This window comes from Calypte anna, chromosome 1, assembly GCF_003957555.1.
Source record: "Calypte anna isolate BGI_N300 chromosome 1, bCalAnn1_v1.p, whole genome shotgun sequence".
In the NCBI taxonomy this organism is placed as follows: Eukaryota; Metazoa; Chordata; class Aves; order Apodiformes; family Trochilidae; genus Calypte; species Calypte anna.
This window is the reverse complement of record NC_044244.1, coordinates 93,283,667-93,300,183: the sequence shown is the minus strand read 5'-3', so window position 1 is coordinate 93,300,183 and position 16,517 is coordinate 93,283,667. Positions and strand designations below refer to the sequence as shown.

At 41.0% G+C, this 16,517-nt stretch overlaps 1 protein-coding gene across 1 annotated transcript in view; it reads left to right on the top strand.

Annotated features, from left to right (window-relative positions):
• Positions 1-258: 258 nt before the first annotated feature.
• Positions 259-16,517, top strand: part of POU2F1 (POU class 2 homeobox 1) — a 117,750-nt gene continuing 101,491 nt past the window's right edge. The window contains exon 1 of the mRNA XM_030468320.1: positions 259-333. Within this exon, the coding sequence (XP_030324180.1) occupies positions 276-333 (58 nt within the window). The 5' untranslated portion in view covers positions 259-275. The remainder of the gene's footprint in view (positions 334-16,517) is intronic.

Here is a 16,517-nt window from a genome sequence, read left to right as displayed (position 1 = left end):
GGCGCATGCGCGGCGTGGCGCCTGGCGCTGGACGGGGAAACGTCCGGGGAGGAGGGGAGAGCATCCCGGCTGAGTTTGCGCAGGCGCAGAGCGAGGCCGCGGGGCGGCCGGTTGGCGGCTGCGCAGTAGGGAGGCGGGGGGAGGGGGGGGTGTGCGGCGGGGGGGAGGGGAGGGGGAGGAGGAGGAGGAGGTGGGGGGAGGAGGAGGAGGAGGGGGGGGGGGCCGGGAGCGAGGGAGGGTTTATCGGGCGGCCGATTTTGGTTAAAATATTCAAAATGGCGGACGGAGGAGCAGCGAGTCAAGATGAGAGTTCGGCGGCGGCGGCAGCGGCAGGTAATCATTACTGCATTTTACATATTCATATTCATACTCGCACACGCGGCCCCCCCGCCGCCCGCCCGCCCCGCTTAGCATAATTTATTAGTACTCAGGATTATTATAATTAACGGCACAGGAGGGAGCGGGGAGGGGGGGGGGTGTGAAGGAAAGCAGCCTCCCCGTGCGGGGAGACACACATACACACACACACGCTCCCTCCCTCGCTCGCCCGCCCGCCCGCTCCCTCACACTGAGCCGCACTTGCACCCGCCCGCACGCCGGGGCACCGGCGCCGGGGCAGGCAGTGGGGTGATTGGGGGGCGGCGGTGCGGGGCGGCGGCGCAACGGCGAGGCGGTGGGTCGGGGGAGGGGGGGAGGGAGGGGGGAGTTGGCGGGGGGGGAAGCCGGGAGAGGGGAGCCATCCCCGCACCCAAAAGCGGTCGGAGATAGCTGGCCGCCACCCGGCCGAGCTCCTCTCCAGCCCGCACGCCCACAATAAAAGCCGTTTTACATATTCATGGCGGGGGGGGCGGTGTGTGGGGGTGATGCTTTTGGAGCGGTCCCGGCTGGGGCCGCGGGAAGGGGCACGGTCCACTGGACTGGGGGGAAGCGGGCGGCCCCCCGAGTGGGGCAAGATCCCCCCGCTGGCGCGGTGGCGATAGGATAGAGGGTGGTGGGGATGCTTGCCCCTCAGAGGGGCCGGGTGAGGGTGAAAGACTTGGTTTCCTCATCCCTCCTCATTACCCCTCCACCCCCCCGCCATCCTCCGCACAGCCCTCCCCCCCCCCCTCCCCCCCAGCCAGGGTTATTTCCCCAGAGCCTGGGGCCTTCAGGCAAGGGGTGGATGGGTGCGGATGGCCTCGGGGAGGGGTAGGATGAGAGCGTGGTTTGGGTTTTTTATTTTTATTTAAAGCTCCCCACTTCTGCCCTCCCCCCCCCCCCTCCCCAAAAGAAAGGGTAGATTCATTGTGGGGTGACTTGGGGGGTGTGCGGGCAGAGTTTCTCCGTGCCCCTCTCCAACAGGAGAGACCGCGTGTTTGCACCCCCGGAGGCTGAATTTGCCCCGGCGGGGTTTGCCCTACTCCCCCGTTTGCCCTCCTGCTTCCGCAGCCCCGAGGGCTCGGGGGTAGAAGGGTGCTGCGGCCCCGGGGCAGGCTCCCCTCCCCTGTGTCCCGGGCACCCTACCCTGGCCCAGGGGCAGATGGTGGTGCCGGCAGTCCTGGTGGGTTGGCACTGGGGGTGCGGGTCCCGTCCCTCTCCCTCCCTCGCTCTCTCCTTCTCATTTGAATAATGTCTAATTCGGGGAGGTTTATATTATTGAAATGGCCGCCCGGCTTTCCCCGCCTCTCATGTTTAGTAATTCAGACCTTTAATAACAGCCACTCAGAGCCCAACGCCGTGTTTATATTTTACATTCGCCCCATGTGCTTTTGTGGTTCAATATGATTCTTCTTTCTTGCTCTCTCGCTTTTTTAAAATTTTCTTGGCAACCCACAGGGCCCCGAGATCAAACCCAGGCTATGTGAGGAGAGGAGGGGGGAGAGCTAGGCCCTGGCTCCTCTGGCAGGCGCCTAGGCCTCACTCTGCTGCTTGATTTATTTACTAATAACCAAAATGACCCCCCCATCTCCACTCCACCCCTGCCAGCAAAAACAAAACCCTCCTGGGGCTTGAGCAGCATCAGATCTGCTCATAGATTCTCAAACACTCATGTCTTTTAAATAAGGAGCTTATTTTTAATTTATAGCAACTCAAGACTGTAAAGCTGTTCCTTTCATATCTGCTTTTCAGAGGCTTGGGCATTTTTGGTCCCTTTGTCCTTGATTCTTTTCCTTAAAGGAGAGTTGCTTCTAATTTACGTTTCCTGGCACTGAAAGAGCTATAGAAGACACACTCAAAATCTGAACAGCTTTCCTCCTACATCTGAACACAAACAGAATTGAATACATTGAAGATAATCTTATTCACCTTCTTGTTGCTTAGTGTGGATGCAGTTTAACAGTGCAGTGTGTCAGATGCTTTTGTTGCTGCTTGTATCTTTGACTGTTGGTTGTTTCTTTTTTCCCTTTCATTTAGATTAGGCTTTCAAGATAGAAGGTACTACTAGGCAACATAGGGTCTACAAAGATAAGTTTTCTGTGATTGTATTATAAGAACACCAAGTGAAAATTAAAATTAATTCTCTTAAATTGTCTGGAATAATTTGTTTTTTAAACCAGATATTAGTCTACTTAGGAAAAAACAAAACGAAACAGAAATGGACTACTTTATTGGAAAGAGGCAATAATTAAAAATATTTATGCAGGAATGTGTTTCAGATAAAACTGCAGGTTTTCATTAGCGACCATTGTTTTCACCCTGTGCAGAAAAGAGACATAACAGCAGGGTACTTCAAAGTAGAAGTGCCAGATTAGCATGTAAGCATCTTTGAAACATGACTAGAGAGTTCACATACAAATGCAGGCAGCGTATTTGGTAGTTTGGTTCTAAATTTAATTTGTCACAAAATACTACACTGCAGCTAATGAAAAGCATTTTGATTTAAAAAATAATGGCTCAGGTTATTTATCCTTTTTCTTCACCCTTGGTGAAGACAGGTCTTGAATACTAGGAGAAAAAAAAAATAAATCGTGGAAGCAGTAATGAGACTGTTCAGGTGACTGACTGTTTCGCAGACTAGCAGCACAAGGCTGGCTGGACAAAAAGCAGTAATATGATTTCATGCCTTAAATAGCGTATATTTTTTGCACTCGCTTCACAAGATGTGGTCAAGCCGATGATGTCATTGGCCAGAGGACAAGGTGCAGTTAATTTGATTTATTGACCTGGGGTGAGGTGTAGCACTGGAACCTTCTCATAGGGAAACCATTTATCTGAGGACAATTTCCTTTATAGCAGCAATTTAACCACTGCTGAGACTGTAGATATTTTATCCAGCATGATAAAAAAGTACATTGCATCTTGCAAACAAAATTTCTTTGTCACTCACATTTTAGTAATTTTTATAGAATGGAATACTGGCCAGTGGCCTTGTGCAGTCTTATGGCCAAGCTGGGGCTTTATAGCTCTGAATTCAGGTATTTACATGCCAAAATACAGATGTATTAATCCCCAAAATATATTTGTGTGCCTGTGTTGTAGCTTAAAATTTTACTGGAACGTGATGTGGACAGAAATGTCTTCACCAGTGAAGCCCACAGGCAGCATGTTAGTGGGAAGCCCCTGTTCCCAAACCCTGATGTCATGTTCACTTGTTAGAAGGTGCTGAGACTAATGCGTGGGTATTACTTGTGAGTCTTGAGTAAAGACTTCTATGTTATATTCACTGGTGGATGTCGGATTTTAAGATGCTTCTTCACTGGGAGAGTAAAAGAATTTTTTTTTTTTCCCCCTGGCTGTGGTGAGAGTAGAGGGGGAGGGTTGTGCTACTGTTACAGTGCTTCCAAATTCTTAACAGGGGAATGTATTCTCGTTTGGCTGTCTTTTCAGCTTTTATTAGCAATAGAAGGAAGAAGGCTTGTCCTGCACATGATACAGTTGCTCTTCTTCCACAAAGATGATCCAGGGGCTGGAGCACTTCTGATATGAGGAGAGGCTGAAGGAGCTCGTGTTGTTGAGCCTGAAAAAGACACTGGGGGGACCTTATGGTTGCCTTCCAGTACCTGAAGGGAACTTATAGGAAGGCTGGAGAGGGACTTTTCGTAAGTGTCCAGCAACAGGACAAGGGGAAATGTTTTTAAGCTGAAGAATAGATTTAGACTAGATCTTAAGAAGAAGTTCTTCAGTACAGAGGTGGTGAGACTGTGGAGCAGATTGCCCAGCGAAGCGATGGATGCCCCATCCCTGGAGGTGTTCAAGGCCAGGCTGGATGAGGCTTTGATCAACCTTGTCTAGATGAGAGGCATCCCTGCCCATGGACAGAAGGTTGGAGTAAGTGATCTCTAAGGTCCCTTCCAATCATTCGATGATTCACTACTTGATTACCTCTGCTCCCTTATCAAGGCAGCTCTTCCATTTTTCTCTTTTATTTTCTATTTTCTTCTTTTAAAAACTGATTGAAACTTACCAGTGTTAACAGCTTGTTGGAAGAATAGGCTAAGTTGTATCAGTAGTCATGCTGCCTTATGTAGAGTAGAACTGGGAAGGTTTGTGTGCATATATTGGTTTCACAACTCGAGGAGCTAGGGTTTACTCCTTACTTCTTAGAGGGAAGGGGAAAGAATCTGATCTTCCCACCTTGTCATTTTAGGAGACAAAAACCAAATTATCAGCTTTCCTGTAATTAACAATTTCTCAAAGATTAAACAAGTGTTAATACTGGCTTCCTGATGCTTAATGTGGGTAGCTTCTGGATGCTTGTCTTGGCAAGTAATGATGATGATGATGTCTGGAGTTGCCTCACTTGGTGAAATCAGTGAGATAGTCTTCAACTTGATCTGTCTCTTAAACCTATGAAGCACCAACATATTCTGTGTTAGGCGTCTTTTAGATGATGTGAAGCGTTGTTCCTGCTTTTGCTATATTGCGATAATATAAGGCCCAGAAAAATGAGATTTTTTTAATACCTTTGTAACTTAAATTTATCTTTTTGTAGCAAGTTTTTTCATTTGCTTTCCTTAAACTTTGACTTCCATGGAGTTCAGGACTTCAAAACAGATTATGGCATTTTTAATGTGCAAATCTGTTCGGTTACTTTTCATATCTTCTTCCAGTGTTATTTTCTATTCCCACTAAACAGTTGTTGCCTGTAGGACAGTAAAGTTGATACTGATGTAGCTGACAATTGGGCAGCTTCTGCTACTTGCACTTAGAGCTTTATTATTTTTATCTTGAAAGAATCAGTGACGGTCCTGGCAAATGACTCTCTTTTATGCCATAAGTATTTTCAGTCTCTGTCAAAAGTGTTGAACAAAATTAAATATGACTTGAGTGTCCCAATTGTGATATGCTTGGTTTGGGTGCTTAAGCTAGTATGTGCATGAAAGACTATCTCATGTTGCAGGAGAGACTTACAGTGCCAGCTGTTTACTACTGCAGAGATTTGCTCCTGTGTTGACAGATTTTCCCACCCCTTTCCCTAAAGTGCTACATTGTTATACAGTACAAGTTGAAAGGGGGATTTATTAGAATGAGTATGGAAGGCAGATTTAAGGGATGATACTGATCTTATATTAATTGTGTATTAGGTAGTTCGGTTTATTTCACTTGAAACAGTTTGACAATTGCTAATATGAGAAAAAAGCATGTACATAGATGTATTTTCCTTTCTATAGTCCTTTGTCTTAAATTTCTTGAATTTTGCACATAGTCTCTCAAGCTGCTTTGTGCATGCTTTTTTTCTCCGTAGAAAAGGAAATAATTACTTAAGATCTAAGTATTATTAATTTTCCTAGTTTCTTATTTCACAACTAGCTAGGAAATACCCACATTTGTTAATATAACTGTTATAAATTGATCTCTATGATGCATTAGGAAGTCTTTGTGAAAGTAGTTTTTTATAGAATGCTACTGACTAATTGAATTAATTTAAGGTTAATATTAGTTGAGTGATGAAGTGTTGGTTTGGTATAGAGGATTTACTGGGTTTCAGTCTGAAGTTAGTCACCAATTTTGCTGTTCTGGACTAAATCCATGTAAAGGGAATGAGAGAACATTTTTGCAGGGGTGTTGCTGGAGGAATAATTAGTGTTTTGAAAGTATCTCTGAATATCAGAATACTGTAATTTTTTCTGTTTTTTCATGTGATCATGCAAACCTGTGCCCAGCTTAAACTTTGTTCAGACTGTTTCAGTGCTGATACTGTGTTCATGTACTCTCACCAGTGATGAGCGCCTCCTGTTTGAAAGGCACAGATTGCTGTCAGTTCTAACTGTAATGTGATGTAGATCTGCTCTAGGGTATGCAGTTCAATGACAGTTTAAATCAGCCTGAGTCTGTCCTCATCTCCCTGTGTGTTCCTCTCCTCTTCTCTGCACACTGGTGCAGATGCTTTCGTGATTCCTTTGCTGAGCTACTTCAGAGAATTAAATTGACAGAATACAAGCCTTGCCAAAAATAATGAATGGTTTTTTTGTTGGTTTAGCTCTCTGAACTGGCTTCAATGAGATTAGACAAATAGCAGTACCAATCAAGGAAGGGAACAAGAAACACACTTGTTGACCCAAGTCTTCTCATAATTTCATTCTCTCTGGTGGCTTTCCTGTTCACGTAAATGGGGAGTCATGCTTTCAGCCATGTGATCCCACCACTTGGCACCATTCCTAGTACTTACTGGTTTCCAGGATGGTCTGGCCTAACTTGTTAACTGGGTGGAAAACTAGCTGTGAGTTGAAATTGTCTCAACAAAGGCCATCAAGTGTAAGAGAGAGGGTAGAACCACGTGAGTGAAAGTGGAGGAAGAGGAAAGAGGGGAAGGGAAATTAAGCTTCCTCTTTTGAAAAGCAGCAGTAAGCATTCTGATTAGCTTCACTGTATTGTATAGCTTTGCTTTTTAGGTTGTCATAAGCCACTGTGAAACCACAGTTGATTGGGCTGGGCTTGGTAAAATGGTACCAGACCAAGGAAAGCAATGGGAATGCTGAAACCAATTTACTTTTTCTATAAATCATGATATTGTGACAAACAACCTTTTGCTTATCATTTCTCTTCCCCACCCTCCAAAATAAAAACCAAAACAACCCAAACACAAACCCAGAAAACCATCAGATTTGACTGCATAGAAATAATGTAGACTATATGGCATATTTGACACTGTATGTTAGGGCATGGAGTTTTGGAAAAGGAAGATATGAACAGCTAAGTTACTAAAATAATAAATAGAAGCGAAGACTTAAAAATTAATGTAGAAAAACCTGTTGAATTGAGCTGGAGATGTAGCTTGCTTCTTTTTTCCCCACTTCTATAAGAGCTGTAAGGAAGCCACCATTCTTTTTACAGTGAGCTTCTTTGCTACTTGCTCTCTTTGTCCTTTCAATGATTCAGTTTTATTTGAAAAATACCATGTGACTTAGTAATTCGTGCCTGACCATACGAGTGTGAAGTTGTAGCTTTATATGACTTGGATATAGCTGAAGGGGAGGAGTATGCAGTGAGTGCAGGTAGAAATGACTCAGATATTTGAATCACTCATTTCTACATTATTAGTTAATACAGCCTACTGAATGAGAAATGAGACTCAAGTATCTTTCAGGCATTCTGTTGCAAGGATGCAATTCTAATTATTCATAATTTTGTTTCTTATTTCTTGATGTTTAGCAGGTCTTTGATTTTTTTAAACATAGGTTTAAATAGATATTTAAATTTGCTTAGTTCTAAGGCTGCAGAGACTCTCAGGGCAGCTAATGCTACCTTCCCTCCCTACCAGCCCCTCGGGGAGTGTTTCTCACCCCATCCTCTAAGGTACATACACACCTGCATGCACACATGCTTTGAAAAAGTGCCTGAAAGCTTGGGCTGGGGACAGTTTCTTCTAGGTATCACTGTAGTAGTACAAGACATTAGTGTTTCTGACTGATTTTTCCTCTTCCCATGTGTCTGTTGGTGGGTCTGATAATTCAGGTGTTTTCTAAGCTATTTCGGTTGAAAATAGCTGGGTTATTAAAGACTGATCTAAGCTACCTAAAGTAGCCTGGGTAATTCTGATTGAAATCTATGAGTGAGGGATCATTTGAGTTACTTTGTCATCATACCTGCAGGTGCAGTTCATATCACACTTAATCTTATTGAGGGGTGGGCTGCTGCCAAAAAAACCTGGGAACGTGAGGAGGAAGAGCAGTGGGCTTTCTGGACTGTTTTGACAAAGCCTGTGTAAAACTGTACTACCTTCTGGCAGAAATGGGTTTGGATGGTGTGGAAGCTGGAGGTAGGAAGGTAAAGGGAACAGTATCTTCTGCTTGTAACATTTGTTACTAAATGAGGATGCCTGTTCCCAGTGTTGGGAAGAAGTGGTACTTCTCAGGTTATATTGAACTTTCCAGGGGTATTTTCCTGTTCTTATTGAATTTATGTTGATGTAAACTATACAATGCAGATTGTTATGAGTACTGCCAGTATCTCAAGTGAAGTGTGTGATTTACAAGTCATTTCCCTTAAATAGGCTTTATCATAAGATTATCTTTGCTTGCTGTTCCATTTCAGTCAGAATATAACTTTAGACAGCTTATGGTAGCAAAGCTAGGTGAATTTGGGTGTATCTTTCAGAACAGTTGAGAACTTGCACTTCTGCATGCTAATTTAGTATGAGGTGTAGGAGCTTCTGACTTCAAATCAGTCACACTGTCTCTCGCAGCAATTTGTTTGAATCGCATAATTGTTAACCTTAACCCAACTATTATTTTAAAGCCAGCATAGCTTCTCTTTGGTTAGGATGGGTGTGCCAAAGTAAGGCAGAAGCCATCAGCTGCCAGGTTACAATGCTGCCTATCAAATGTTGCCAACCACTGCCCTAGAAAAACATGCTGAAGAAGCAGTAGTTGTAGGATAGACTTTTAGTCAAAGCTTTCAAATGAGGACATATCACCAGGAAGAGTTTAAACTAGAAACCTGATCATATTTCAAAGTTGATTTTACTCAATTTTTCAAAAAGACCCCAAGTGTATCTTCAAAAGTTGTGGATTTTTTCCATGCATCTGATTTTAAACTAACCTTTGTTGCTTACCCGTTTTCTTCTTTTGTGTGTGTGCAAAATTGTACAAAGAAGAGCTAAGCAGTGTGTTGCATGTTGTTCTTCACCTCTGGCTCAGACGAGTGCTGAGCAGCAAATTCTTGGCATTTGGGAATGTAATCAAAGAAGCTAACCCTATGCTTGCCCCTCTTTTTACAGTCCTGTCTAGGTGTCTGCTGTTGAGTGCAGTTGGAGGAGGGTCAGGTAGATCTTTGGTCTGAGACAGTATGGTGATTTTAGTGTTCTCTTTCCAACAGAGAAGAAAATTATCTTTCCATTTATTTCTCAAAGCCATCTTACCTTTTGTTCTTAAGTACATGGTTGTTCTCCTATTTTAAAGAGCTCAGCAGCACCATAAAAGAGTTTAGGAAATATAATACTTGTATATTCTGCATATTTCCAGCTGTGGGAAACAACTAGGGGGTTACTCCGAAGTATTACCTAATTGCTAGTTCCCTACCAGGGACCTAGAGAACTGGAAGCTCCTTTTGTTACTCTCCTGCCTTGGGAAGATAGGGGGAGTTTTAAAAATTCAGCCTCTGTTATTGCTTCATGGACAGGATCCACAATGGAGCAGATTCTCTGCACCTTAAGACCCACTGATGGTCTTGAGCATGTTTGAGAGTTATCTTACAGAAAGGGACTGCAGAAATCTCTATGGTTTTTGAGCTATATAGCTTCAAGACTAGTCCCTCTCTCATTACAGTGGGAGACAATGACATTGCAAATAATACTGCTGCTCAGTTCTGAGAGGTAAAACTGATGTGCTTTGATTTAGTTTGATTAGGAACCTTGTTGCAACTTATGGTTCAGTTCAGTGGTGCAGAAGGGACTTGTTTCAAATACACCGAGGACAGACTAAAACTGTCCTAAAACTTACTGCAAACACTCTTCTGCCATGCTTGTGTTGGAAAAACTACTTCATTGATATAATTCTCAACAAAGTTAAAGCTGCAAATGTATCTGGCCATCTTTTCTAACATATTTTAATTGTATCTAGAATAGAAGTAATTATAAACTAACAGCTAAATTTAAAGGATACCATGTTGTATTTAATTGGATGGACACTTATGTTTTATGTAATTGTGGATGATGAACTCTGCCATAGTGGAAAGGATTTGCTATGTGGAAGTTTGAATAAAGTCATAAAGAGTTGTTTGGCATCCTAAATCTTCTAGCAACTTGGATTGCTGGGGAAGAGAGGAGGGACAGTTACTATTACTTTGTGTTGTGGTGTCTCTGGTCAGGTTTGCAAGGGTTGTGGGCATCTGTAAAAATCCTAGCAGAAAAAATTCAGTTGTTGTTTCTATATAATACTGATAAATAAGACAAGAAAAAAATGCCATGTACAAAAGTGGGACAGCACTTATATCTATGCATTCACCCATTTGCTGTTAATATAAGCAAAAATTAAGTTAATTTTAAAGTTATATAAGAAAGTCTCTAAAGTTTTGAGACAATACATAATTTTCTTTGTGTACTCAGAGAAGATGAGTTAGTTACTTAAGGGACCAGTTAATCTGACAGTCTTTCAAAAAGTAAAATTAACTGCAGACACTGATTTTTTCATTACTTACTAAGTAGTGATTTCATATTGTGGGACAGAGCTAGAAATGCTGTCTTTACTTATGAGGGAGTGTGATTTTCATTTTTCCTATGTTTACGTCACAAATATATCTCTAAATTGCATAATACAAATATTTCATTAAATTCATATTCATAATTGTGGAGAAATCGAGAATTCTGCATTTCTCGTGTAACTCATTTGAAGTTTTATCAGCTTGCTTCTTTCAGTTTTCTGGGTTTGTGGTAGTTGTTAATTAGGATATATACTTGTGTACACAAGTTGTTATGGCCAAAGGTGGCATCTGTTAAGATTTTTAAAAACGTGGACTATTTCTTCTCGGTGGCAGGAGTTAGATTAACACACTGAACAATTTGCTTAGAATGTGTTGTCAACTATAGTTGTATCCTTCATATGCTGAAGGTTAACCTGGTGATTTTCATGGTATCATTATTCAAGTAGTGGGCATCATTCCTGGTTGTTTGAAATAATATTGAAGACAGAAACATGGAATGTGATTTTCCACTAATCTGTATCACAAACTCCTCATTTTAATGCTTGTGTTCTCTACTTTGTCTAATAGTAATTTGGTCAAACATCTTTGTATAAAGAGAGTGGAGATAAAGGAGAGGTTATTTCAGTACTTGGTTTTGGTGTAATGTGTACTTTATAGCAATAGGAAAAGTATCCATTAAAGTAATTAAGCCAATATAGAAATGTGGGGCTGTTGATTGACTGGTAACCAGGACAGTTTTGTTTCCTCAGAAGCTGAGAAAAAAAACCACATCAATGCACAGTGTTTAGGCACATTGAGTAATTACATATGGTTGTGTGGAAGTGTTCTTTGGTCCAGCAATAATTTTTTGATTGGTCTTTAAGAACTGTAAAGGTAGCAAATAAGTATACTTTATTATACAATGGTTTCTGTTTGCTATAATTTGTTTTGAAACAGCTGCTTTGGTGCTAATTAGCTCTGTACTGTGATAAACTATTTGGTATTACTGACCTACAACTCTGATTTTGTTTTTTAATTCAACAAGTTAATATGAATAAGTTAAATTTCAGGTGTGTTTTCCTTCATGTGCCTTTGTAACACCGAGTGATTTATTACAACAAATATTTGAGATTGCAACATCAAATGTGGCATTTCTGCATTTAATACTTATCTCTTAGTCACAAACCTAATTGTGACCTAATAAATTGTCGACTGTTTAAAAAAAGTAAAGATTTAATATTTGTAGCTTTTATACTTGTGAATGGTGAGGAGTTGAGGATAGCAGATATTCCTAATGTAAAAGAGCACTGTTTAAAAAAAAAAGGGATGATGTTTTTATTTACAACAAACTAGTCTTAAGCATTTTTTAGAGCCCTGCAGATTTGAAGCACTACATTCAGCGAGTGCATGAAAACACAACTGGTGTTTAAAGGCCCATCTGCAGCAGTACTTTAACAAAAGGAATTGTAAGCTCTAAATGTAGAAAATGTTCTTTATCAGTTGGTTTTGCTGCAGTGTGATAGTTCCAGTTTGACTATCTGGCTTGTTGAAAAAAGAACTGGAAAATGTTTTGTGGGGTTTTTTTTGTTTGGTTGGTTGGTTGGTTTTCTTTGGAGTCTTTGCCCTCTGTTCTGTTTCTGAACAGAGATTTGTTTCATGACTGCAGTCAGACGCAAGCGCAAAGAGAATTACTCTGTACTGGAAAAATTGAGGAACAGTGTGAAAGAAAAACATCATTTTTTCAATTAGACTCTTTTTGTCACATGTGTACTTTATCAGACCTCTTTATGTGTGCCCAAGTATTTAAAAAGTCTCACACCAGGTGAACAAAATAAGAGGTATTGAAAGGGCAATTTATTTACAGCAATATCTTATTTCCTGTGTTGTTGACTAGATTTGTGTTTGAATAAGAACATTTCTTTTGTGGCAGCACAGGTGCTCCTTGATTCTGCAGCGAAGGCAGTATTCTGTGCTTAATACTAGCTAGTTGCCATGACAACAATTATGATGTCATGAATTCAGCACAGTGACTTCACTGCAGTGCATTTTATCTTTATTCTCTGTTTTTTCAGATCTTGCTAGCAAACTGAGAAGCATCTTTGTGTGATACTGTGACATGTTTATTGGGTGGTAATGATAACTAATGTGATCCAGATCTCTCTTTCCAAGTAAATCTAATTTTTGCATACCTTTATATTCACCCCCAAAATCTGGGAAACTGAGGCCTTGCTATTTTATTTATATGGATCTCTTTCATCTATACTAGCCATAAAAGTTTGCTGATAGGAATGAAGAGGAAAAAATACTCGTATTTGTTTTTTTTTTTGTTTTCATCACTCAGGTGTGATTCTTTTCAGCTCGGAGAAATGTACGTATTTTAAAACTGAGCAGTGTCCTGTACTTGTGCCAGAGTAATTTGTTCGGTTCTGGCTTGCTTTCTTAGTGTCATTCTTTTCTGAAGCAGGTGAAATGTTTTCACAGTCTCTTTTCAAGGACTTGTTGACTCGCAAATTGTACAAGGAAATGTCCTGCCCTTCAGCCTTTGGAAATGGTCAGCTGTTTTCTGCTCTCTGAGCACTTCTATTTATCACTCTGTTGTGGACCTCCATTTCACAGGTAGCAGAGCCGACTGTTCAGTGCATACGCTTGCTCTGTCCTCCATTGCCTTACAGTAGTCAGAGACGTATTTGGTATTTTTTCTATATTTTTACAGTGATACGACTTCCAAATTTAGCCCCAGTGAGAATGCCAGTAAAAACACTGAGTTTAGCTAGCCTGCATTTCTTTTTTTTTGACTTAACTGTGTGTCTGTTTAGAGCTGGCTTATTGGCTTAACTCAAAAATTGTCTGAGTCTTCTGGGCCATCTGACTTTACATTATCAGTGAATAGCACCAAGTGTGTCATAATGGTATGCCAGGTATTTTTGTAAGGGGTTATTTTGGCCTTGGCAAGTAAGAAGTTATTCACCTTTGGCTTAGTTTGAGAAAGGTAGTTTCTTTGTATAGATAGGGCTTTAATAAGTATGTTGTTGTAAGTGTGCTGAAAGCCTCTCTAATAACAGGAGAAAATGTAGAATGTGCTGATTTCTTCCTGTGGCTTACCACTGCAGTGATAATTTGCATTAAATTGTATTGAGCATATATCTTATTTAGGTGAGGTTAGAATTAAATGACCTGTTCACTTTTTTCTTCCTCTGAAGAAAGATGAAGACTTGAACAGCACCCACTAGCAAATGAGAGCATGTCATGGACAGCATGTAAGGAAGATGAAAAACATAACAGGAAAATCAAAGTTGCAGTTGTCTTTCTGCAGGAAAGAAAAAATAATCTGTGTAGCCTGTCATTTATAAGTATAGCATGGAAGGTGGATTCTGACATGCTGCAACTGGCGTTAAGAATATGTGACCGGGATGCTTTTGTTAATGAGCTATAATTAGGGAGCAAACTGCAAAATACTGTTGGGAGGTACTATTCCCATTGCCTAAGTGTAGTGGTCTTGTGATTTAAGATTTGCTGGTTTATGTTGGTAATGGCTGTATTTAGTAGCTTTTTCTTTAATCAGCGTGTGTGTTAGTGATGGGGTAGTTTGTGTTAAATTCTCTAAAACGCTTTTTCAAAACTGCAAACATTTTTATCTTCCTAATAATGCTTGTGCATGTGGAAGTTTTTATTAAGTTAAGAGCACTGGTATGATTTGATTGCTAAAGCTTTCGCTTTTAGGTATATGTGATCCTCTGAGCAGTCTTTTGTAATATAGTTGTTGGGAGGTTTTTATTTGTTTCTGTTAATTTCTAAATATTGTTTTTCTGACCATGTGGGTTCTCAAGATGTGACTGGACAAGGTGCTAGAGAATTTCATTTAGGCTTCCATTTCCACAGAATTTTGGATCAAATGACCTTTCATGGTCTGTTCTGAGCTGGGCTGATCTAGGAGTCTAGGATTGAGCTGTTGGAAGGAATTGCAGATTTCTTAATAGCAAACTGACATAACTGCACATGAAAAATTGCTAACTCAAAACTCTTAGCTGTTTAGTCCCGTGGAGATTAGATCATTCAGTTCCCAGCAATGTTTGCATGAACAAATGTTGCATTTAGAAATAGTATTATGGCAGTTAATACTAGACTGAATATATTTGGAATTTCAAATTCTGGACTGCAAGTGTCTTGGCAGTGCAAATTCTTCTGAAGAAGTGAAAGGGGAATGTAGAAGGTTTTTTTAATGTTTAAGAAAAGCAAAATTTCTGTGTGTGAAAATGAAAGGAAAGTTGGAATGGAAAAAGAAAAAATAAGTTTTACTGTGTGAGCCTTTTATTTTCTTTTATGAATGGATGTGCCTATCTGCAGGCCTATCTGCAGTATATAGATCAGAAAGGCACCTGCTGTTCTGTCTTCAAAATTAACATTAAAAAGAATGCAATGATGGTGCTGCGGGAGCAATAACAAAAAAACCCACTAACCCGCCCCCCCCCCCCTATTTTATTTTGGAATTATTTAAAGAAGCAACCTGAAGTTCCAGTGCTGTCTTTTATTCACTTCAGATTCTTCTATGAGAACCAGTTGGTTTCTTGCCCACTGGGACTCAGAAAATAAATAAGCTAGTTGGAATTGTCTCAGTTAGCGCTCTTACTCCTACTTAAAAATACAGCATGATACCAAAGTAGTACATTAGTGCCTAGTTCACATGGTAAGCTTCTACATACTTTGATTTTACTGAGACTAGGAACTTGTATTACCAGTACTGGGAGTGCATGAAAGAATGGCAGTATTGGTGGAAGTATGGCAAAGTAATTGGCTTGCATTTCAGGATACAGTGGCAGATAGCGTGGTGAGTTTACATTTGATTAGAGGGCAGTACTAATGGTGGTGTTTTGGTACTTTTTTGTTGCAGCTTTGAAGACTTTTTCTCCAGGTCAGCAACTTCAGCAGGATATCAGTGAGAAGAGTTAAATTGCTTGGGTGGGTCCCTTTGCAGTGTCTGCTTTGAAGCCCAGAACGAAATTTGGTTTAGTATCGACGCATGTACAAGCTGAGTTAGCAGAAGACAGTGGAGGCTTGAAGGGCTGCTTGCTACTGTAGAAAAGTTAGGAGGCTGGAAATGCCAGGGAAGTGTTTCAGGAAGAGTACCTGGTGAGAAGAAGAGTTTCTAAACTTGGTTCTGCTCAGTATCCCTTCTGATCTATCAAACTATCAACAGGTTCATCTGTCATCATTCTGAGCACCAGGTGACCTAATGCACCAAGTCCTTTGCTGCATCCAGTCTGCAGGGGAAGGCTATGAACAACATCACTGGTAAAGACACATCTCTTTGGATGTGTCCTGTCCTCTAATAAAAGCTCTGTCTTCAGAGAACAGAGTTTTATTGGCTTCATAAATTGCTGTGTCTCTTGCGAAGAGTTGTATAGAAAATTCTATATACACCTTTCAAAGCAGTAAGGGTTTGAAATTCGATGTTTTGAAAGCAATCAGTAGAATCTTCATCAGCACAGGGGAGCTGGCCTTAACAAGTGTATATTTAAAATCATTACAGATGAGGTTTAGAGAAGACATGCTGCATTCATTTGGAGTATTTTCACATGAATTAGTGTGAAAACCTCCATGACAAATTTGTAAGTGGAGATGTATGATTACCCCACATACCTTGGTCCATGATGGAGAGTGCTGTGGGATGCCAGGGTGACGTGGTTAGCTTGGCCTCAGCAGGCTGCCTGGCTCCCTTTTTCTACAGTTCTGATTCAGGCTACCCAGCAGTCCATGTGCTTTTCTATGATCAAAAGATACAGCCCTTACGGAAAAATGCTACTCAAAGCTCTGTGTGGCTCCTGTAGCCAACTTGATCTATACAATGGGAAATAGGAAAGTTGTCTTTATCTGATAAAGCAGCAGACTTTAGCATGAAATCTTTTTTTAATATCAACTTGCTGAAAGTGCTATAACAATAAAAAGGCCTGTTTGGGTTTTTTTGTTGGTGGGGTTTTTTT